Raw genomic sequence first — 23,499 nt, forward strand, 5'->3', positions numbered from 1 at the left:
TGTTTTTTTGTAAAGTGAGACAAGTTGTTTCAGTTTACATTTCTGATGCAACTAGAGCAATAAAAAATTGGTTTCCAAGGTATATCGCCCATTTAACTGTATTCTCAGGATTTGGAGCTCTGGATCGGAAAAATTGAGCTGCGAGTTGTAAAAGAAAAAAAGACTAATTAAGAAATAACTAAATATTGCTCAAGGGATCACAGAACGCAACAGACCGTAATGGAGTACATTCTGATGCACTCCGTTCTGGATATCGAAACCGGGAAAAAAAACTGCATATGTGAAAGTAGCCTTAGATCAATGGGGGTCACTCTCCTGATCAGACTGAAGAGGCCATGGCACTGGGTTCCCTTAAAGGGGTTATCCCATGATTAATGTAAAAAACTGAAAATTAGACATCATATAGTACACAACAGTTTTTTTTATAACAAAGCTCATTTATTGCTCTGCTAAATTTATTTCAGGCTGGCAGCTCAGGGGGGCATGTCCTTTCTGCTGCAGTTCTCTCCCTATCACAGCTGGGGGTTTGTGCTTTCTGCTGCAGTTCTCTCCCTATCACAGCTGGGGGTTTGTGCTTTCTGACGCAGTTCTCTCCCTATCACAGCTGGGGGTTTGTGCTTTCTGCTGCAGTTCTCTCCCTATCACAGCTAGGGGGGGGTGCTTTCTGCTGCAGTTCTCTCCCTATCACAGCTGCGGGTTTGTGCTTTCTGACGCAGTTCTCTCCCTATCACAGCTAGGGGGGGGGGGTGCTTTCTGCTGCAGTTCTCTCCCTATCATAGCTGGGGGGGGGGGGGGGGGGTTTGTGCTTTCTGCTGCAGTTCTCTCCCTATCATAGCTGGGGGGGGGGGTGCTTTCTGCTGCAGTTCTCTCCCTATCACAGCTGGGGGTTTGTGCTTTCTGCTGCAGTTCTCTCCCTATCACAGCTGGGGGTTTGTGCTTTCTGCTGCAGTTCTCTTCCTATCACAGCTGGGGGTGTGTGCTTTCTGCTGCAATTCTCTCCCTATCACAGCTCAGGGGGCGTGTCCTTTCTCCTGCAGTTCTCTCCCCATCACAGCTGGGGGGGGGGGTGCTTTCTGCTGCAATTCTCTCCCTATCACAGCTGGGGGGGGGGGGGTGCTTTCTGCTGCAGTTCTCTCCCTATCACAGCTCTGGGGGGCGTGTCCTTTCTCCTGCAGTTCTCTCAATATCACAGCTAGGGGGGGGGTGCTTTCTGCTGCAGTTCTCTCCCTATCACAGCTGGGGGTGTCCTTTCAGCAGCAGCTCTCTCCCTGTAACTGTCAGTCACAGCCTCTAGTAGTACATACAGTGGCAGTTGAAGATTTAAACTGAGCATCTGCGTCCACCTTAGTGAGCTGGACATAGAAATAAGGAAAATAGCAAACAGCAGGTGGCGCCATACATACAGGTTTTAGGTTTTACTGAATAACTCACCAGCTATACAAAATTTCTAATCACATTCAATTACAAAAGTATTCAGACCCAGGTGCTGGTTTTAAAAATGTGAAATATTTTTTGCGGGACAACCCCTTTAAATACATTGCTCACAACAGCCACCAAACGCATGGAGCTGTGCCCGTCAAACACTGAATGACAGGCAGCACTTGCCATGGCCACTTCAGTCACCTGATCACAGTGCCACCTTGAGTCAGACCTCATCGATCCGATATCAATATTATATAATAGGCCCAGAAAACTTTTCAAGTGTTAGTAACCAGATTTGTCACCACTAATAGATCACTTACACAAGTTTGTATTCTCTTAGGATGACATCATTATGAATGACATCATCACACTGGAGTGGCAGGGGTTCACAGAGACTGTTGCCAGGGTCCTGAACGGGTCAGGATTCAGTGCGGGTGCTATGCGGTCACTTCACGCATTGCACCCGCGTGGAAAACTCACTCATATGAAAGGGGCCTAATGGAGCTAAGCTGCCAAAACGGACACAAACCATGGGCCCACGGAAGAAAGCAGCCATGGGGGCTGATTATTATTTTTATTAAAGCCTTATTAATTCCATGGCGCTGTACATATGAATTAAGGGTAAAAAAAAATAAAAAATGCATTAAAAAAAAACACATTTTTGCAAATTTTCAATAAAAAGTGGTTTCTCTTTAATGTGTTCAGTTACAGCAAATTATAATACAAAAACAGTTATTTACATACTATTGATATGAATAACGTAAAATGGTTTAAATCTATCTCTGCACAGGAGAGCTGCAACCTCTGATACCCCAAGGAAAAACGGACACGTAGATGAGGGTGATAAAGAATAAATTAGGTTCCCTGATGACACGAAGAAGGGCAAAAAAATTACGTTGAGAGATTCAGAAAGCTGTACAAATTTTTCCATAAAACTGAATGTGCCAAGTAATATGTCTTAAAGGGGATGCACGTGAGCAGATTAACATGGCTGCTTTTTTTCTTTTCCAGCAGCAATCACGTCCATGGGCTATGTCTGGTAGTCACCTGAAGATGGATGGGGCTCAGCTGCCATACCAGACACAGTCCAAAGACAAGACTGGAGCCATTTTCTAGAAGAAAGCAGCCATGTTTTTTCAACCCCCCATACCCTTAATAACAGGATACAATACATTTGTTCAAACAGATTCGTCCAAATCCCATGCATAGACATGGAGTTAAAATAACATGTGTACTGCCTGCATCCACCACTAGAGGGGGCTTAGAAATGTGCTGTATACTGTGTTATGATTGGGCTCAGTATAACAGTATGCAGTAATGACCTAAGCTCCCCCTAGTGGTGGCTGCTGGCAGCTAGAATATTATCTTTTAAGGGTCTGTTTATGCAGGGTGTTTGGGGCGGTTTCGGACACTCGAGAGATTTTAAAAATAAATTTAAAACGTATTTATTATACTTGCCTATTTTCGCAAGTCCCAAAGAAATGAATGGAGAGCGCACTGTTTGGGGGCTTCATTCTACAGATAGGTGGGACCTGCACCTATCTGACATGGGTGGCTAATCTGGTGTCAGACGTGAAACCACCCCTTTAAGGGTATGTGTGCGTCGGTCTATCACGTAGATGGCACACAAGGAGCAGATAAGACCAGTAGAAAACATCTTACGAAGCCTTAATCTGCGGAGGAAAATCCATTAAAACAACATACTAAAATTTCTATTCTGGCACGGACAAGTGTGTATCACATTCACCACTCCAGTCCGCAGCCTTCGCTGTCCTCTCACCTGTGCAATACAGTCTGCTCCACCTGTGAACACTACGTCAATAAGCAGCAAAAACAAGCAGGACCAGGAACGTGAATGGCTGGAGGTCATGTTTTTTTACGATATTGATATGAAAAGGGCTCCATTGTCTCATATTTTAGGTTACCAAATGAATGGAACGTCTTGACTCCTTCTTCACGAGGAGTGATTGCCGTAGGTTTGGCACAGCTTTCTTGCTGTAGTAAATCTACAGTCTAAAGGAGCCAAAAAGTGATCTCTACAGTAGGGTATTGTAGTCTCCTCCAGCGATGGAGGAATTGTGGCACCAAAAAGACCAGAAAAGGAAAGAGCAGGGGGATAAGACGAGATCCAGACAAACCCTCCACAAGACAAAGGCTGCATTGACCAGACTTACTGACGTTCTTACTCTCCGATGAGCTCTGGATCTTGTGAAATAAGACTCTGCGAGTTGTGTGCGGTGCGGAAAGTGTGTGATCAACGACGGCCGGTGGTTCAAATCTGGACAGAGTTTAAAAAAAGGGATCAGCAACCTTCAGCTGCTGTGAAACTACAACTCCCACCATGTACACTTAATCAGCTGCACTTAGAAGGGAGTTGAGGATTCTGGGAATTGTAGTTTCAGAACAGCTGGCGTGCCGGAGGTTGCTGATCCCTGGTCTAGAAGGTTGGTCTCTAGCAAACCAGTAATGAAGATGGGCATCCTACAACTGGCACAGACACTGCCCCTGGCGCCATGCTACTAGATAAAGGTCGTCATGTGGGAAAAAACATAAGTGACAACTACATTATTACCATTCATGGTCGTCATTTGCCTTGCCTCACAGACAGAAGTACTTATGGAGAAACCCTGTCCATGTGTCCTCCACGTAGGACACCTCGTTTAGTATAGAACTGCTGCAAAGAGAAGCTCCTGCTCTGGAGGACTCAACACGACCATGTATTACATGGTTACTAATTCATTATGTAATATCACATGCCGCCTGTAGTGGTCACTGCTGGAGAAATGCGTGGCTCTCTGTAGCTTCCCTTGCAGATCACAGCTGATTGCAAGAGAGTCCTCCATTAAGAAAGACTTTATGACCATGGTGTCCCCTTTCCTCCAAGACCAGCAGCTGCACCTTTCCTCCAAACAGCAGGAGGAGGCGATGTGAACTTTTGCCCAGTATATGTTCAGTTTTAGAAGCAATTAACAGAAAAGTGGCCCTATAGATAATACTTAACTTTTAATCATTAAATTAAAAAAAAGCCCAACTAAGTAATTAATAAACAAAAATCACAGCAAGTAAACCCTGCGCAATCTAACAGAAGGAACGGTCTTACCGCTTTGTAGATTATCGGTAACAGGGGGTCTTCCAACATCGAGCCGGGAGTCTTGCCCTGAAATGCCCCTACTTGGCCTGAGCTAGGCTTTATGCTCAGGCAGCGGAGCACTCGTACTGATAAGGGCGACCCCTCCGAGCCGTCCCTGAAATCTAACTAGGGCCTCCTGCTGTACCCTAAGTAGAAAAGTTTCCCGGATCTGTGGAATGGAGAAGTGGGAAAGACCGCAGGCTAGTCCCAACGCGTTTCATCCTAAATAAGGGTTAAGATATAGTTGTCTCCTAAGCCTCACTCTGTGCTGGTGCAGATATGAGCAGGAGCACGTATGGCACTGACCACTATATCCTAACCCTTATTTAGGACAGTTAGGCTTAGGAGACCACTATATCCTGACCCTTATCATTTACAAGTCTCCTGATGAGTTGGCATATAGCCAATGAAACGCGTTGGGACATTTTTTAATCATTATCTGGGACTTCCCTGCGGTCTTTACCATTTCTCCATTCCACAGAGTCGGGAAACTATTCTACTTAGGGTACAGCAGGAGGCCCTAGTTAGATTTGAGGGACGGCTCAGAGGGGGGTCACCCTTATCAGGGCGAGTGCTCCGCTAACTGAGCATAAAGCCTAGCTCAGGCCAAGTAGGGGCATTTCAGGGCAAGACACCCGGCTCGACGTTGGGGGCGACCGCCTGTTACCGATAATCTACAAAGCGGTAAGACCGTTCCTTCCGTTAAATTGCGCAGGGTTTACTTGCACTACTTGCTGTGATATTTGTTTATTAAATTTTTTTTATTGAGCGATTAAAAGTTAGGTATTATAGATGGGGCCACTTTTTTGTTAATTGCTTTTGACTATAGGATGCCCGATCTTTGTATCCCATTAACCATATTTGACTTTGGTTGTGTTACAATCTATGTTCAGTTTTACCAGTAAGACTGAATTCAGGGCTTTGCCACCCGACCAATGCCTTTATACAGCAGCACACAAGCGGATCAACAATAGGAACCGGATGCAATAGGGAAAACTCGTTTGGCCGGCGGCCAGAGCTTCAGTCCTGGCAATGAGCCCCTGCCCTGGGAATGAGCACACCTCGTCATGTTTTGTGGTGAGCTGTGAAGCATTCAAGTGCTTCTATCGACCTAGAGCGCATGATATTTGGATACTGGAAAATATTTTGGGCCTCAGAGATGGTTGTAGTAGACACGTAGCCTCTGTTCTCTGAAAATGACTAACTAGTGGCTGGGGAGGGGGAATTTATCAGGTAGGTATAGTTTATTTTTGCTATTTTATGTTATTTCCGTCATTTTTCCCTTTTTGAACAATCCTTTTCTGTCGAAGTGTCCATTAAGGTGGTAACGGACCTGCCGTGATCAACTGTAATCTAAAGAGGAACCTGTCAGCAAGTGTTCAGTTCCCAGACAGCACCACCACAGGCAGGGTTGGGCATTACACAGTTCTCATTAAAATCATGTAATGTACATGATTAGCCAAGAACACTTTTTTTTTTGTAAGTTTTTCCCCATATTCACAGCATGTTAGCAGTAAGAAAACTCAAAAGGTACGTTCACATCTGCGCCATCCCAGATCTGGCAGAGAATTACCTGCCAGAGTTCTCCGGATCTGGCATAGTCGCATAGTGACGCACACCGCCAGACCCCATAGACCAGGGATCAGCAACCTTCGGCACTCCAACTGTTGTGAAACTACAACTCCCAGCATGCTCCTTCCACTTGTGTGGGAGTTTAGAGAAAAGGCAAGCAGCTGTGCATGATGGGAGATGTAGTTTCACAGCACCTGGAGGTTGCTGACCCCTGCCATAGACCAAAGGAATCTGGCCGTTTTCTCGTGAAATGCCGAAATTTGGCCAGACCAAAAAAAATGTTGAATGTAACGTTTTTTTTGTCCGTCCGAATTCAGACACTCATGCCGGAAAGCAGACGAATTATAGTCTATGGGGTCCGGTGGTGCGCGGCCCTATCTGGCAATGCTCTGATCTGGATACACTAAGCTGCAGCTTTCCTAAACCAGTGGGCAGGTACAGTAGACATTCGTCATACCCCAAATACCCTGCAATTTGGTAAAAAGGAAAAATACTAAATATCAAAGCATAAAAATTCAGGACCTTGACTTAAAAAAAATTAAAAGAATAATTCATATTTATTTTTTTGCTTACTGTTCCTCTGTTATTCCTCCTGGAAATGTATGAATACATTTACTGTTCCTCATCAAGCAGTGTTCCTCTATAAACAGTCTGACATTGTCCAGTTGGGGCTTACATTGTATGTAGGGACATGGGAAACACCACGTTTTCAATTTATACATACTTTCTCTGGAGGACTAAGAGAGGAATAATAGAGCAAGATGGTTTTATGGAGAACAAATGTATCTACTAAAACAGAGATGTCAGGGTGGTCCTCTACATTCTAAACTTACATTTCTTCACGATTTCCCCTCCTCTAGATTTATCACACAGGATGCCGATACGCGGTATAGTTAATATTTGATCATTTCTCTAAAATGCATCTTCATAGAAATGGATTTGCGCCATTGCAGCATCTTTTCTTCTCGACAAGCACTCCCTGGAGGATTGGACCCCCTTCCCAGGAGAGACATTACCTGCGGCTGTAGCCCTGTGGGATTGGATTTTACTCCATTCATATCTACAATAAAGTTGTGCCCATCTGGAGCACAACTCAATAAGGGGAGCCTTGCTCTTTTTCAATAATTTAATTTATTTGAACGTACTATCCTATTGTGCGCCCCTTTCTCTCTCTCCCATCACCCCACTTGTGGTTCGAGGGGAGGTTAGAGACGTCCCCTTCTACAAATACAGATATATAAAGACAGAGTATGTAGGAATTTACCATTATCATCTATGGGCGCAGCAAGGATCTATACTAAATTTATAGGATCTTCAGGTTTGGTCGTTCCCCGGCCAAACGTCTGAATTGTGAAATCATTTATAAGGACCCGTCTGTGGGTATAATATTACGACACGTGGTATATAAAAATATCAGCAGTCACAGACTACCACCCCTAAAACATAGCCTTTATTATATACCATTAAAAAAAAAGACCCCAAATAATGACAAAGAAAAAAGTTAAGAAAATATAATATAAATGAGTCAATACTCTGCACTTAGGGAAGGGCCAAATATATTTTACTATGGGCTCTGTCCCTATATCTATCATGTCCTGCCTATAAACGGACTGGCCGCCCCGATAGGGGCGATCCCGTATCGGGAACCTCCTGAGCGCCCTAGGATGGCCCTGAATAGGGGGATAGAGCTACCAGCTGATATATGCCGACCAAAAGAATCGTCACTACAATGATTAGTAGCACAATATATTCTCAAAAAAGAAAACAAAAACATACGCAAAAAAATAAAGAAACTAAAAATCCAGGTTAGTATAAACCGATCCCGATTACAGATAGATGGAAAATTGATATTATAGCAAAGTAGTGTATATTTAATATTTTTTCTTTGGGTCACTTTTTGTGTTTCGTGGTTTTGTTTTGCGGACAAGGATAGAACATTTCTAAAGAGGTTTAAAAATAAATGATAAATGGAGGCATGCACTCAGCCAGGATCTGCAATTTGCGGACCACCAAACACTTACGGCCACGTGGCATGAGCTCTAAAGCCAATTTCACACGAGTGTACACGCTCTGTGGGTCAGAGGTATTACCAGTCGTGAATACTGCTCCTATGATATGGACCCATTATTTATAATGCTGTGTATTCCTGCCCGATCCTAATGTCAGTACAAATCATTAGAGTTGAGATCGGGCAGGAACACACAGCATTACAAATCATGGGTCCACGTCATAGGAGCAGCATTCAAGACGGAAATATCTCACTTCACTTTTTACACTGGACAGGTCATCATTATCTGATCAGTGGGAGGATAGGTAATCAATTAGAAATTCTCTGAACAGACTACTTATTCGGCACAGCCAGATACCGCCGCATCCCCAAAGACTAATGGGATCTGGTGGCTTTATGGCATAAATGCCAGCTTTCAGCCAAACACTGGTGGCTTTCAACTGTTCTACTGGAACAGACAGCTGCTTTCAGACGAGTGAGTGTCACGCTCCGGACTCGCAGCGCAGCACCCATCCTGACCTCCCAGCACTGCCGGGGTCGCATAGCATTATATTGACTTATGATGCTATGTAACTCATACAGTTCTGGAATGTATTGGATGACACGGACAGCATTATGTCTGTGTCATCCAATACATTCCAGAACTGTAAGGGTTACGAAGCATCATAAGTCAATATAATGCTATGCGACCCTGGCAGTGCTGGGAGGTCAGGATGGGTGCTGCGCTGCGAGTCCGGAGCGTGACACTCGCTCATCTGAAAGCGGCCATATACAGCATGTCTATTGACTTGATGGGAACCCAATGTGGCTGATATGGATCTGCAGTGGGATTCACTATTCAGGGGGAGTTGACTGTGTTGCCCATAGCAACCAGATTTACTTCTTAGCAACATTTACAAGCAAAAATATCTGTTGCTAAGGGCAACATCACTCTTACTTTATTTTTGATGATATGTGCACCATCCACTGGATGAATGACTATAAAATTTGTACATTGTATTTTATGGCTATCCTTTGGGTATGGTCACGCTTACTGGCTTTGGCTGCATATTCCAAGACAAATGCACTTGTATTACATGTGGATTTTGTGTAGCAGATTTCACCCAGCTACATTGAGAGGGATGAAAATCTGCAGTAAGAACAGACATGCTACAGCTACAGATCAATTTCTCTGCAGTATATGAAGGACATTTGTTAGTCTCAACCTTTTTGCTGCAGATATTTCACTGCGGATTTTCTGCCTGCAAATCCAGACAAAACCTGCAGCATTTCTGCTACATGTGAATGTACACTGTAACCATAGACTGCAGAAACAATTGTTTGTGGAACCTGTAAAAGGATCTAAAATTATGTAAGAAGCAGAAGGAAACTGCCACAGCAAAGGAAAAAATTGAAGGGAGTCTGTCAGCAGTTTTGACAATACTAAACTGCTGACAGCACTAGGTAGGGGCTGGAAAGAGCAAGACAAACTTGCCTTTTGTAGAGCTTTTATGAAGAGGAGTAATGTGAATAAAGTTTTATTCTGACAGATTCGGCTCCTGCAAGTGCCCAGGAGGCGGAAATTCACTGTGAAGTGCTCTCTGCAATGAAAGGCTCCGAGGCCCTTCTCCTCTGCTTGAGTCACAGCTGTAGTGGTCTCCTGATTGGATGCTACAGCCGTCGGTCACAGCAGAAGGGAGGGGCTATGAAGCAGCTGAATGCAGAAAGCACTTCACAGTGAAGCTCCGCCTCCTGGGCACTTGCAAGAGTAGAATGTGGCAGCATAAAACTTCATATTCACTTTACTCCTGATAATAAAGGCCCCACAAATGGTATGCTTGTACTACTTTCCCCAGCTGCTGCTGACAGACTAAGTGAGTTCTAACTTGAAAGGCATTTACAAGATCACCTAGGGGTGTATTCCGGTTGTTTGAAGTTAGGGGATAACTAACTCCCTACCGCTGGGAGCACCACCAATCACAAGAACGGAGCAGCCAGTCACACATGCGCACAGCCCCTCCATTCATTTCTATGAGATTTCTGGAAATAGCCAAGCGTTGAACTCCCCCATCTCTGGAACTTGAATAAAAATGAATGGAGAGGACATGTGCATTTCAGGGGGGCTGCAGGGGTACGGGGCTCCCTATCCCCAATCCTGTGGATAGGGGATAACTTCAAACAACTAATTCCTGGAAAGCCCCCTTTAGGGTCCATTCACACGTCCGTTGTTTCTTTCCTGATCTGTTCCGTTTTTTTTTGCAGGAACAGATCTGTACCCATTCATTCTCAATGGGTCCTGAAAAAAAAAAATCAGACATTGAGCTGTCCGATTTTTTTCAGGACCCATTGAAAATGAATGGGTACAGACCTGGTCCAGATCTGTTCCGCAAAAAACGGAACAGATCAGGAAAGAAACAACGGACGTGTGAATGGACCCTAAAGGCTATGACAAGATAGAGCAGAGATTTTCCATCGCGCGTCCACTGTAAATACATGGTAAAGTATGTAAATGGCGAAAATCTGAATGGACATGATGCAGCCTCCCCAATTTCCACTCAGTGACCGTGGTTCAGAAAAACATATTGTATCATAAACTGTGGTTGATTTTGAGCCTGGAGTCCTACAATCCTGTTACGTCTGAACACGTCCTTACTCAGCATATGACACACGGTAATTCACAGTACAAAGTGGATACACCGCATTTCAGACATATTAATCCTGTGAACGTTGTGGCTGCCTCCAAGGTCAACATTGCCCCAACATATCAGCACTCCACGACCAAATTTTAAAGGAGTGCTCTAACAATTAACGCCTATGGAATAACCTAAAGCAGGCATGCTCAACCTGCAGCCCTCCAGCTGTTGTAAAACTACAACTCCCACAATGCCCTGCTGTAGGCTGTTCGGGCATGCTGGGAGGGCCGCCGGTTGAGCATGCTTGACCTAAAGTGATGCTATAAATTTGCATGGTTGGACTACCCCTTTGAAACAATACATTAGACTTTTGGAGCAGTGTATGTACTCTGTTATTTAAAGGGTAACTCATCAGGACAGATCCTTTCATCTACCGCTGCCAAATAAGTAAAACACGGTAACCGCGTGCCTCCTAGCAATCAGATCAGAACGGATTCTAAAATTTACTCTTACTCAAAGATTCTACTTAAAATGGGTTGTCTAACATATGAAAAATATGGCTGCTTTCTTCCAAGAACAGTGCCACACCTGTACAGAGGTTGCTCGCGGTATTGCACCTCACCTCAAAGCACTTTAATGAAGATGCAATAACAGAAACAACATACACCCTAGAAGTGTCAATTAAGACACGCTACCTAAAATGATCCCTTACCAGATTCTGGTCTATGTTAACGGCACGACCTGTAGGGAGCAGCAGTGTAGCTTTGGATGAGTATCTCCGGAACATGTCCATCAAGAAAATGGCTCTGCTGTAACATCTCTCCTCTGATGGGAACAAGATATGGTCTTTCTTATCTACGCAAAGGGTGCAAGGTGGTAAGACTGGGGCGGGAAGTATATTTAAAGGGTCACCGAGTTTCCAGCAAAGTTTTGATATGTCGTAGAGACATCTAAAGTTTTGATTGCTAGACGAAGCACTTGCATATCATGCTCTCCTTGCCGCAGGGCTGTGGAGTTAGTAAGCCAAAGTTCACATTTTATCACACTCATTTTGTAATACTACATTTCCTGCAGTAAAATGGCGACATTGGGATTTTTCTCACTAATCATGCGAATTAGATGGAACTTAAACCATATTTATTAGACAATACAATATCTGAAATTCCTGACATTTTCTAAATTCCTGGAAGTAAATATGTAACGCACTGTACATTTATTAACTGGAAAATACTATTATACACTTCATAATGGGAAGAAATCTATGAATTTGGCCTCAGGAACAGTTAGAAAAGCTCTGTGTGTGTGTTCTGGAAAATGCAGAGAACCCTGTGCAAGTCTGAATGAGAATAAAAGAAACATGTAAAAGGTAGAGCTGCCATATTCAGTGCTTGCCTTAGGCCTCTTTCAGAGGGGAGTTGCGGGAAAATGTGCGGGTGCGTTACGGGAACACCCGCGATTTTTCCGCGCGAGCGCAAAACATTGTAATGCGTTTTGCACTCGCGTGAAAAATATCGCGCATGTTTGGTACCCAAACCCGAACTTCTTCACAGAAGTTCGGGCTTGGGATCGGTGTTCTGTAGATTGGATTATTTTCCCTTATAACATGGTTATAAGGGAAAATAATAGCATTCTGAATACAGAATGCATAGTAAAATAGCGCTGGAGGGGTTAAAAAAAAAGAAGAAAAAAAAAGAATTCAACTCACCATAATCCACTTGCTGGCGCTGCCGGCATCTCGTCTGTCTCCTTTGCGGAACAGGACCTGTGGTGAGCATTCATTCCAGGACCTGTGGTGACGTCACTCCGGTCATCACATGATCCATCACATGACCCATCACCATGGTAAAAGATCATGTGATGGATCATGTGATGACCGGAGTGACGTCACCACAGGTCCTGGAATGAATGCTCACCACAGGTCCTGTTCACTAAAGAAGGAGACAGACGAGATGCCGGCAGCGCGAACAAGAGGATTATGGTGAGTTCAATTTTTTTATTTTTTTTTTAACCCCTCCAGCGCTGTTTTACTATGCATTCTGTATTAAGAATGCTATTATTTTTCCCTTATAACCATGTTATAAGGGAAGAAAATAATGATCGGGTCTCCATCCCGATCGTCTCCTAGCAACCGTGCGTGAAAATCGCACCGCATCCGCACTTGCTTGCGGATGCTTGCGATTTTCACGCAACCCCATTCACTTCTATGGGGCATGCGTTGCGTGTAAAACGCAGAATATAGAGCATGCTGCTATTTTCACGCAACGCACGCATCCGCGCAGAATTCTTGCCCGTGTGAAAGGGGCCTTAAAGGGCTTATCTGTGTATAAATAACTTTCCAGCTTGCCTCCCTAAGGGAGCATTCACACAACCGTGTTTTTCTTCCGCGTCCGTTACGCAATTTTTGCGGACAATGCACGGACCCATTCATTTCTATGGGTCCGCAAAAATTGCGGAATGCCTTGCATTGTCATCTGTGTGCTGTCCGTTCCCTGTGTCAGTTTCTTTTATTTTAGAACATGTCCTATACTTGGCCGCAAATTGCGGTCCGTGGCCACATTAAAGTCAATGGGTCCGTAAAAAACGGATAGCACACGGAAATGCATCCGTATGTCATCCGTTTTTTGCGGACCCCTGGACAGAAAACATTCTAGGAAACCCCATTTCAGTTCTTTTGCGGACCGCGAAAAACTGATGACACACGGAAGCACCACGTATTATACGGACTTACGGAACGGAAAGATAACTGAAGACATACGGAACACACGGATTCGTGATTTGCGGACCGCAAAACCAACACGGTCATGTGAATGCTCCCTAATGGAAAGATTTATACTTAGCTGCTATCTGCAGCTCCAGTCCTGTGCACTGGATGTAGTGTGTATTTTCCAGTCCGCAGCTTGCTTACTTCCTCTCCACCGTGGCAATGATCATTTGTTCCGCTGCAGCCAATGACTACTGTCCACAAGAGACACATCACTGCTGAGGCCAGTTATTGGCTGCAGCGGAGCAGATGATTATGTCCTTGCCAGGGACAAATGAAAGGGGTTTTCCGGGATTTTAATATTGACAACCTATCCTCAGGATAGGTCATCAATATCAAATCGGCAGGGACCGACGCCCAATAGCCCTGCTGATCAGCTGCTTGAAGAGAAGGCTTCACTCGTGTCAGCACAACCTTCCATTTATTGTTTACCTGCAGTTAACATTAAAGTGGTGAGCAGGTGTAATAACAAACTGTCCCATTCACTTCTATGGGACGGCTTTGTAATATTCAAGTATATAGGAACAAGCGGTCCCATTGAAGTGAATGAGACTGCTTATTGTATTAAAGCTGCTTGCCGCTACGGTGTCGACCAGGTAAACAATGAAGGAAAAAGTAGTGCTCCCACAAGTGCAGCCTTCTCTTCAAACAGCTGATCGGCGGGGGTGCTGGGTGTCGGATCCCCGCCGATCTGAAATTGATGGTATAGCCTGAGGATAGGTCATAAATAGTGAACTTCCTGGTCTTCAATACTGAGCATGTGCAGCACAGTTTCAGGCATTGTAACTAAGGATCTTGGTGCAGCATAAGGATACCAAGTATAAAGACAGGAGAGAACAGAACTGATTTTCTATCACCACTAGAACATCCTGCTGATTACGGTTTACAGTATAAGGGACAGGAGAGAACAAAGGAGAGGTGAGAACTGATTTTCTATTAACACTAGAACACCCTGCTTATCACTGTTTATAGTTTAAGGACAGAAGAGAACACAGGAGAAGAGAGAACCGATTATGTATCACCACTAGAACACCCTGCTTATCACTGTATATAGTATAAAGAACAGGGGAGAACACAGGAGAGGCGAGACCTGAGTATTAACACCCTGCTGATCACTGACTACAGTATAAGGGACATGAGAGGTGATAACTGATTATCTGTCACCAATAGTACATCCTTCTTATTACTGTTTATTGTATAAGGACGGGGAGGAACACAGGAGAGGTGAGAACTGATTATGTATCATCACCAGAACACTCTCTGTATCACTGTTTATATAGTACAAGGAAAGAAGAGAACATAGAAAATCTGTTTTCACCTATCCTATCACTACTAGAACACCCTGCTTGTCACTAGTATAAGGGACAGGAAAGAACACAGGAGAGGTGAGAACTGATGATCTATCACCAGTAGAACACACTGTTTATTGTATAAGGGACAGGAGAGAACACAGGAGAGGTGAGACCTGAGTATCATCAATAGAAACACCCTGCTGATCATTGTTTACAGTATAAGTCTACATGCAAACAAACATTTTTTTTTTTTCCGTGCCCGTTCCGTTTTTTTGCAGATAGGATGCGGACCCATTTATTTCAACGTGTCCGCAAAAATTGCGAACAGCACACAGTGTGCTGTCCGCATCAGTATGTCCGTTCTGTAGCCTCGCAAAAAAAATATATAAAAGAACATGTCCTATAGTTGTCCGTTTTGCGGACAAGGATAGGCATTGTTACAATAGATCCGCAAAAAAAATAAAAAAACCCGGATCACATACGGATGCGTGCATGTAGCCTAAAGGACAGGAGAGGTGAGAACTGATTATCTATCACCACTAGAACACCCTGCTTATCACTGTTTACAGTATAAAGGACAGGAGAGAACACAGGAGGTGTGAGAACTGATTATCTATCACCACTAGAGCACCCTGCTGATCACTGTTTATAGTATAAAGGACACGAGAAAACACAGGAGAGGTGAGAACGGATTCTATAAGGGGCTTAGATTTACAAAACATAAAATATATTTATGATTGACATTTCAAAACTTATCTAAATTTCTATGAAAGTTAATAAATTAATTAAAAAATTATCTGCTAATATTGTATAAGTTGGAGTCAGTACATCTCTACCATCTTCACAGCCTTGGGAGACTGAATTGGGACAGGCCCATAGACTTTCTATAGAGTCCGTATCATTTCCTTTCCTGCAGTGAGGAGAGAGTGATATGCAGGTACTTCTCTCTCCCCGTTCTAGCATTCAATGGGGGTCTCAGCACTCAGACCCCCACAGATTAAATCTTTCGATATATCTGACATATCAAAAGTATGCTGAAAGCTCAGTGACCCTTTAAGGGGAGCAACCAAATGTACATCATTCTAAGACCAAATCAACAATTTTCTAAGTTGTTTAGCCTCCTACATTCAGTACATGGAAGGGGAAAGGAAGAAAATAAAAACTTGAACTTTTTGGCAATCAAGGCTCCATTAATCAAATACATGTTAAGTAAGTCATTTATTTCCAAGGATCAGAAAATTGGTTGCATTGTCTACATTGTAAAAACTATAGTAACCCGCTATACATTTTGCCGGTTAAAACTGCCGCTAATATCTAGGTGGGGGAGGAGGAGGAGGGAGGGGATAGAAGCATTGCTTAAGATATATTGCATACAATGTGAAATCAACATGTAAATGAAGGGGTTTACTGAAAAGGAAGGACAAAAAAAAAAATAAAAGTAAAAAAATAAAAATAAAAACACAACGGGAAGAAGTGTATTATTACAAAGACCCAGGAAACAGAATTAGAACCACAATATTTTCTCTGTGAAAAATACAACTATTCGTGAGATAAAATGTACAATTGTTTTGTTTTTTTTCCTTAAAGAAAAAACACAGTATAAAGGAAAATAGTTTTCTTCAAAACAGGGAAAATAGTTAGTCATTTTTATCCATTATAATATAATTTGACACAAAAAGCAGTCAAAGGATTGCACCAACTCCGCGTTCAGTCACCTGAACCAAAAGAAACTTGTAAAAGGAGTCCGTAAAGCATAACGATTTTTTTCTACCATTTTTCTTTTTTTTTTAATCATGGTGGCTATCATAAAGTGATGTATCGCAAAACTCTGTTTTACAAAATGTACAATATTCTAAATGTTGTGGCCTGTAAATTAAAAATGCAGAGATTGTTCCTGTAACTCCACCTTATAAGTTCTTGTCTTTGTTTTTTTTTTGTTTTTTTTTTAAGCATGGGAGAAAAATCGGGTGAGGGAGAGGAGTGAATGGGGTCTTTTACATTTTTTTTTGCTTTTAATTTTTGGTGGAGAAAGAAAAAAAAATGTAGTAAAGCAGTTTTAGGTGTTAACGCTATAGGTAATAAAGTAATTTATTCTATAGTTTAGTGCATGCTGTATCATTTTGTCTTGGGAGGGGGGAATATGCAACAGGGAACAGTTTACAAAATGAATGGGGGACAAACGTGCTGCTCGTCTCCCAGGCGTTCATTCCCGACGTACTCTCCATCAGCAATCTCTGCAGTCATGTAAAGGTGGCAACCAGAGTCTCTTGTCTCCGCTTTCAATATGTTAGGCTGTTTGATGAGGGGGGGGGGGGGGGGGGGGGGATATACAACAAGGAGAACTGTGAGAGACGGGAATAAGATGGTCGTGAGGGTCCCAAAAAAAAAAAAAAAAAAAAAAGCCAGGCTTTAAGAGCAAGTCTGTTGCACCCGGCTCAAAAGTTCACCAAATTTTTCAAAGAGATCCTCCACCCACTTCATGTTTTTCAGACAGTGGTTAACGAGGTCTGCTTGCTGTAGGTCCCGGTTTGATTTCTGAACAGAGGTAACCTGAAACGGGAGGGGGAAAAAAAAATTGCAAACGGCCAGAAGGTGACTTAATCAAGATACATAAAGGAAATATTACGTAAGCTCAACGCTGCCTCCTAATGCACAAAGGTAAAACTGCATATATGTATTAGGCCTCCTGCACACGACCGTATGGCTTTTTCAGTGTTTTGCGGTCCGTTTTTCACGGATCTGTTGTTCCGTTTTTTGTTTCCGTTGTGTTTCCGTTTCTGTTCTGTTTTTCCGTATGGCATATACAGTAATTACATCGATAAAATTGGGCTGGGCATAACATTTTTAATAGATGGTTCTGCAAAAACGGAACGGAAACGGAAGACATACGGATGCATTTCCGTATGTGTTCCGTTTTTTTGCGAACCCATTGACTTGAATGGAGCCACGGAACGTGATTTGCGAGCAATAATAGGACATGTTCTATCTTTAAACGGAACGGAAATACGGAAACGGAATGCATACGGAGTACATTCCATTTTTTGCGGAACCATTGAAATGAATAGTTCCGTATATGGACCGCCTACGGAACGCAAAAAACGGCCAGTAAACGGGGGGGGAAAAAACGATTGTGTGCAGGAGGCCTTAAAGGGATTCTGTCACCAGATTTAACCCTATTAAACTAGCTGACATTAGCAATGTGCCAATGTCAGCTGAACCCAACTAGCCTATTCCTACTTTTATCTATGCCCCCGTTACTCCAGAAAGATAACTTTTATAATATGCCAATTAGCCTCTAGGAGCAGGGGGGGAGGGTGTTGTTCCTGCTCCTAGAGGCTCCGTTCTCCCACCTCTGGCCACGGCCAGCTACACTAGATTGACAGGGCCACGCAGCGTTCACCTCCAACGGACGGCCCTGTGCACTGGGGAAATTTTGCGCAGGTGCAGTGAGGAAGCCAGCGAGCGCCCTTCACTCACTGCGCCGAATACTGAACGGGATGGCGCAGGCTTGAGATTTACACGGCAGACAGTCGGCAGTAGGAGACCAACGCTGCCTGGCCCTGTCAATCTAGTGTAGCAGGCCATAGCCAGAGGTGGGAGAACGGAGCCTCTAGGAGCAGGAACAACGCCCCCCCCCTGGAGTAACGGGGGCATAGATAAAAGTAGGAATAGGCTAGTTAGGTTCAGCTGACCTTTGCACATCGCTAATGTCAGCTAGCTTAATAGGGTTAATTCTGGTGAAAGAAACCCTTTAAAAGGACAGACCAACAATATCAAAATCCCAGAAAACACCTTTAAATTAGATACAGATCAACGAAGGTTAGTGTATTCCAGAACTGGTATGTGTAGATGTTTAAAGGGGTTATCTGAGTCTTGGTAACCAATGACCTATCCTATGGATAGAAGAAAAAAAAAAAACACTAGTCGAGAGCATCCTTGACCCCAGATCCCCAGTGGTCATTAGATCAGTATTCCAATCAAAGTTGACGGCAGCATATCCATTAAAAGTTCTTTATTCATAATGGGTCCATAGAAAAGTGTACAAAAAAGCCAAAGAAAGTGCAAGCTTGAAAAAGAACACTGTGTAGTCAAAACGTTGCACTTCCTTTGGCTTTTTTGTACACTTTTCTATGGACCCATTATGAATAAAGAACTTTTAATGGATATGCTGCCGTCAACTTTGATTGGAATACTATCCCATGAATAGGTCATCAGTAACTGATCAGTGGGGGTCTGACACCCAAGACCCCTGTCGATCAGCTCTTTGTTCAGATGAATGGTTAAAAATAAAAAGCAATAAACTGCAAATTAAGCACTTACCGCATCTTTGCATAAAAGGTATATGTGGTACTTGTAATGGTGGAGTGCATGATAGAGTGAACACAACTGGGATTTTTCTGGATCTACCGGGAATTCCTGTTTAAAAAAAAAAGGGAACAGTCAAAAAAAAGACTTGAAATATTCTGCAGGTCAGTGTGATTACAGCGATACTGAATTCATATATTCATTTTTCAATTAATTTATTATGTTTCACCACTTTTTTTGCATCGGCATATTCTGACATCCATTACTATATATATATATATATATATATATATATATATATATATATATTTTTTTTTTTTTTTTTTTTTTTTTTTTCTACAGAGCTGGGTGAGGGCTTGATTTTTGCAGGGCGAGCTGCATTTTTTGCTGATAGGATCCTGGGGAACATACAACTTTTTAATAATTTTTGACAAATAATTTTTGGGTGGGTTGAAGTGGCCAAAACAAAAATGGTGGTCCGGTCATTTAGATTTTTACCGTGCAGTGTAAATACTTTTATATTTAAATAGTCTGAATCTTCTCGAACACAGTAATACCAATGACATCTATTTTTGAATTTTTATATGTAAATTTGGAAAGGGTGGCTTGAATTTTTTATACTTTTCCATATTTTTTAAAACATTTTTCTCTTACTTTTTAGTTCCCCTAGGGGGACTTGCACATGCAATCATTCGACTGCTTATACCATAGACTGCAATAGGTAACTTTTGCAGTCTATGGGCATTCTCTGTACTGCCTATTAAGCCCTGTTGCTGGCAGTTTACTACAGCAGGTCTGGGAACCTTTACAAGACACTAGGCTGCCATAGCAAAACAATCGCCATCCTGCGATTTTACTGTAGGGTGATCCAATCTGAGGTCAAAGAGAACCCCTTCCCTCAGATGCCATGGCTGCTATTGACCAGGGTTACATGACCGGGATCTGAGTGATTTCTGATCCCGATCACTGCGAGCAGGAGTCGGCTGGGAAACACCGTTTATTACATACCTGTGATTGCTTTGAAGCGGTTTTAGTGGGTCGCATGGTTTTCTTGTTGTACCATTTGCCGTGTACTTTTATTTTACACACAGGTGCCCCTCCTGATTTTCCTTTTGCATCACGAGTAATCGTGGTTATATCTGGATAATTTTCCAAGGCATTCTAAAAATCCAAAAGCAGAATGAGTTAGATGTGGTCAGTACAAAATCACAGCAGATTAATATTTGATTTAACTTTTCTAAGGTTCCAAAATAACTGTCCCATTGCAAAGCCCCCCTAGAAACTCTTCATGTGGATACCTTCAATGGCTGATCCATCTGTAGTTTTGTGAGCAGTCGCCTCCTGTTCTCATTTAACATCCCTTCGATCTTCCTCATGTGTGGCAGAAGAACTTCATCTGGGAAGCCAAAAAATACCAGCAATATAAAGTGAAGGCACCCCAACATTTCAGAGCAGATAGTCCATGTATAGTCGGGTATTTGAGCGCACAACTAAGGACTCTCACACATGGACAGGCCCACTTATGTTATCTCGCCTCAGGTGGCGACCAAACTGCCTCTGAGGGGGTTGGAAGTTTATGGCGGGCACAGGATCCCTGCTGTTCAGCCTCATAGGCTTCTAGGCACTAAGGGAGTGGGGAGGACACTATATATATGGGGGGATTACACTCTAGGGTGGGGGAATTTATATATGTGGGCATCATACTACTTTGTGGGTCGGGGGGGGGGGGGGGTCGAGCATTATATATACAGGGACATAGCATTTTATATATGGGGGCATTATACTACAGGGGGAGAGCATTATATATACTTCGCCTACAGGGGGTCATTATACTGTGGGGATAGCGGTGAGAGCATTATACATTACAGGCCATACAACTACAGGGGGAACTATAATACAGGAAGCACTACAGCGAGGGATGGCTTCAGGGGGCACTACAGGTGTGGCATAATACAGGCTAGAGCACTATACATATGGGCACTACAGGGGGCAATATACATACTGGTACTAAAGGGGGCATTATAATACAAGTGTCATTTAGGTGGCGCCATTTCAATTTTGGCCTCAGGCAGCAAAAAGACTAGAATCAGCCCTGTACATGGACTGTGTACAGCGGCACACCACAGCATCCCTATGTGTCCGCATTATGGGCCCTGAGGCACACAGTATGCCTCCACAAACCACTATATTCACCTCTGGAATACGGCATGTAATGGCGTTTTCACAGATTTTTTTTCACAGATTCATTGGCAATCCATGACAAAGTTTCTGTAAATATTGGGAGGCACACAGAGGTACCAAAGCAGGTAAGGAGCCATACTACAGGTCTCGATGATCTGTAATAAGGGGTGTGCAACTATTTTTCGGACAGAAAATAAAATAAAAGCTAAAAAATAAAAGTAAAATAAAAACTAAAGAGTTTACCATTATCTTTCTCCAGGTTTTGCATCACATCGGCATCCAACGCAACTCCTACAAGCAGCTCAATGTATCCCTTGAAGGTCTCTTTCATGGCCCTTGTGTTCAAGAAGCGAGTAACAACTGGGGGAGGCGGGGGCTCAAACTCTGAAAGAAAACAATATAATAAGATAGAAACCACGGTGGAGCCCCATAATAAGTCAATGGTGTCCACCAGGCGGCATCTGCATTTGTCGCAAGCCTGAGCCGGTATATTGGCACGTTTCTAGTTATGAGCAGAGCCTATGCGGAATTACCTACAGAGAAAGTCTGTGGCAAATGCATTAGGTTTAATTCCCCAATATATGGCTCTCCGGCAGCTGTGGGAGAAGTCACATTTCAATCAAACGCCCATAAGGAAACTACAAAAAGGATATAAAAGCGTTTTCTGCAGTGAACGTGCCGTGAGACTGATGGCTCATTAAAACATTAAAGGACTTGTCCAGGATTTCAATAACTTGGCAGCTTTCTGTCAGAAACAGCGTCACTGCTGTCCATGGCATGCCTCTGCTACTGCAGCTCAGCTTCACTGATGTGAATGGGGCCGAGCTGCAATACCGCTCACCACCTGCGGACAGGGCTGGTGCTGTTTTAAAAAAAAAAAAAAAGCAGCAATGTTTTTCTAATTTTGTGCAATCCCTTTAGGGTCCATTCACACATTACAAATGGCAATGACTATGGAGCAAGCGCCTGCACATTCTATTCCAGTTTTGAAACAATTACTGGTTTTAGAAAAAAAATGTTCCCAGAACTCCCAGCATGTCCAATGCAAGTATTGGGTATTTCGACAACGTGGATGTGTTAATAGGTATCTGAGATTGTTAATGAGCTATGCTATCAAGCCGCATATATAAAGCCATAATAACGATAAATCAACAGCAGCTAGCCTGCTTGTTGACAGTTTCCCAGTTTTTTTTATGTGGCAAAAACACAGTGAATTATACAAATCCTTTATATAGCTGGAAGGAGTATACAATCTAACTGGAGGAAGGTATACGATGTATACAGAGAAAGGACTGGAGGGGTATACAATGTATACAGAGGAAAGACTGGAGGGGGGTATACAATGTATATAGCGGAAGGTATACAATGTATCCAGAGGAAGGACTGGAGGGTGCATACAATGTATACAGAGGGAGGATTGCATTAGAGTATCCAATGTATATAGAGAGTATCAGATATACTGATGTCCTGGTTCTCAGCAGCCATGTGCAGACCCAGACTCCATGCTCCCATCTTGCTCAGGGAACTGGTAGGGACTGAAGCAGTGCACTCTACCACCCGCCTGAGGGGGCGTTACAGCGGGACCCTGGCTACTGTCAGTGCCTGCTCCCGCTGTGATCTGGAGCGCTGTATCAGTGCAGCATGTGTGGCTCTCTGCAACCAGCACCTGGATTAATAGGACGGGTAGCAGGGACCTAAAAGACCTGCAGGTACTGCACCGATTCAGCGCTCCAGAAGAAAAACCAAAAATTATATATAAGTGCATCTGACGACAGAAGGAACCCTCAGAGCTGGAACGCATTCTGGGCAATATCTGATTTGAACCTGGGGGTCAGAACGTCCCTTTGAGGTCTTCACGGTTCTTCTTTCCTTACCTTCCTCATCACTCTGCATGTCCGGCGAGGAGTCCGACTGAGAAGATGAGAACTCCTCCTTCCACTGTTTCCTCTTCTTTGGTGGAGGTTCAGCCTTGGTCTTTGGCTGTTTGGCTTTTGGTTTTGCAGACACGACTTTTGGCGGCGCGGTTTTCTGCGGAGGAGTCTCGGTGGTTGCCTTGTTACTCACGTTGACCTTTGTATGAGTGCTTCGACTGAAACGACAAGGATTAGCGAGTAAATGTCAGCTCCAATGATATACTGCCAGCCTGAAAATTATTCTGAAGGATTAAAGAGAACCTGTCAGGTCTAGCCGCGTGTCCTAACAGACTTCTATCAGAG

The 23,499-nt window shown here is 43.4% G+C and overlaps 1 protein-coding gene and 1 long non-coding RNA gene across 2 annotated transcripts in view; both read right to left on the minus strand.

Annotated features, from left to right (window-relative positions):
- Positions 1-1,886: 1,886 nt before the first annotated feature.
- LOC120980849 lies at positions 1,887-10,019 on the minus strand. The gene is made up of 3 exons (XR_005774584.1): positions 8,713-10,019; positions 6,647-6,651; positions 1,887-1,917 (listed from the first exon to the last, which is right to left on the minus strand). It is a non-coding gene; the product is annotated as an uncharacterized LOC120980849 (long non-coding RNA).
- Positions 10,020-16,163: 6,144 nt separating this feature from the next.
- Positions 16,164-23,499, minus strand: part of QSER1 (glutamine and serine rich 1) — a 55,624-nt gene continuing 48,288 nt past the window's right edge. Inside the window, exons 8-13 of the mRNA XM_040410054.1 lie at positions 23,158-23,372; positions 21,527-21,667; positions 20,401-20,498; positions 20,111-20,263; positions 19,118-19,213; positions 16,164-17,347 (exon numbers count right to left, since the gene is read on the minus strand). Of these exons, the coding sequence (XP_040265988.1) occupies positions 17,207-17,347; positions 19,118-19,213; positions 20,111-20,263; positions 20,401-20,498; positions 21,527-21,667; positions 23,158-23,372 (844 nt within the window). The 3' untranslated portion in view covers positions 16,164-17,206. The remainder of the gene's footprint in view (positions 17,348-19,117; positions 19,214-20,110; positions 20,264-20,400; positions 20,499-21,526; positions 21,668-23,157; positions 23,373-23,499) is intronic.

Source organism: Bufo bufo, chromosome 10 (genome assembly GCF_905171765.1).
Source record: "Bufo bufo chromosome 10, aBufBuf1.1, whole genome shotgun sequence".
Classification (NCBI taxonomy): Eukaryota; Metazoa; Chordata; class Amphibia; order Anura; family Bufonidae; genus Bufo; species Bufo bufo.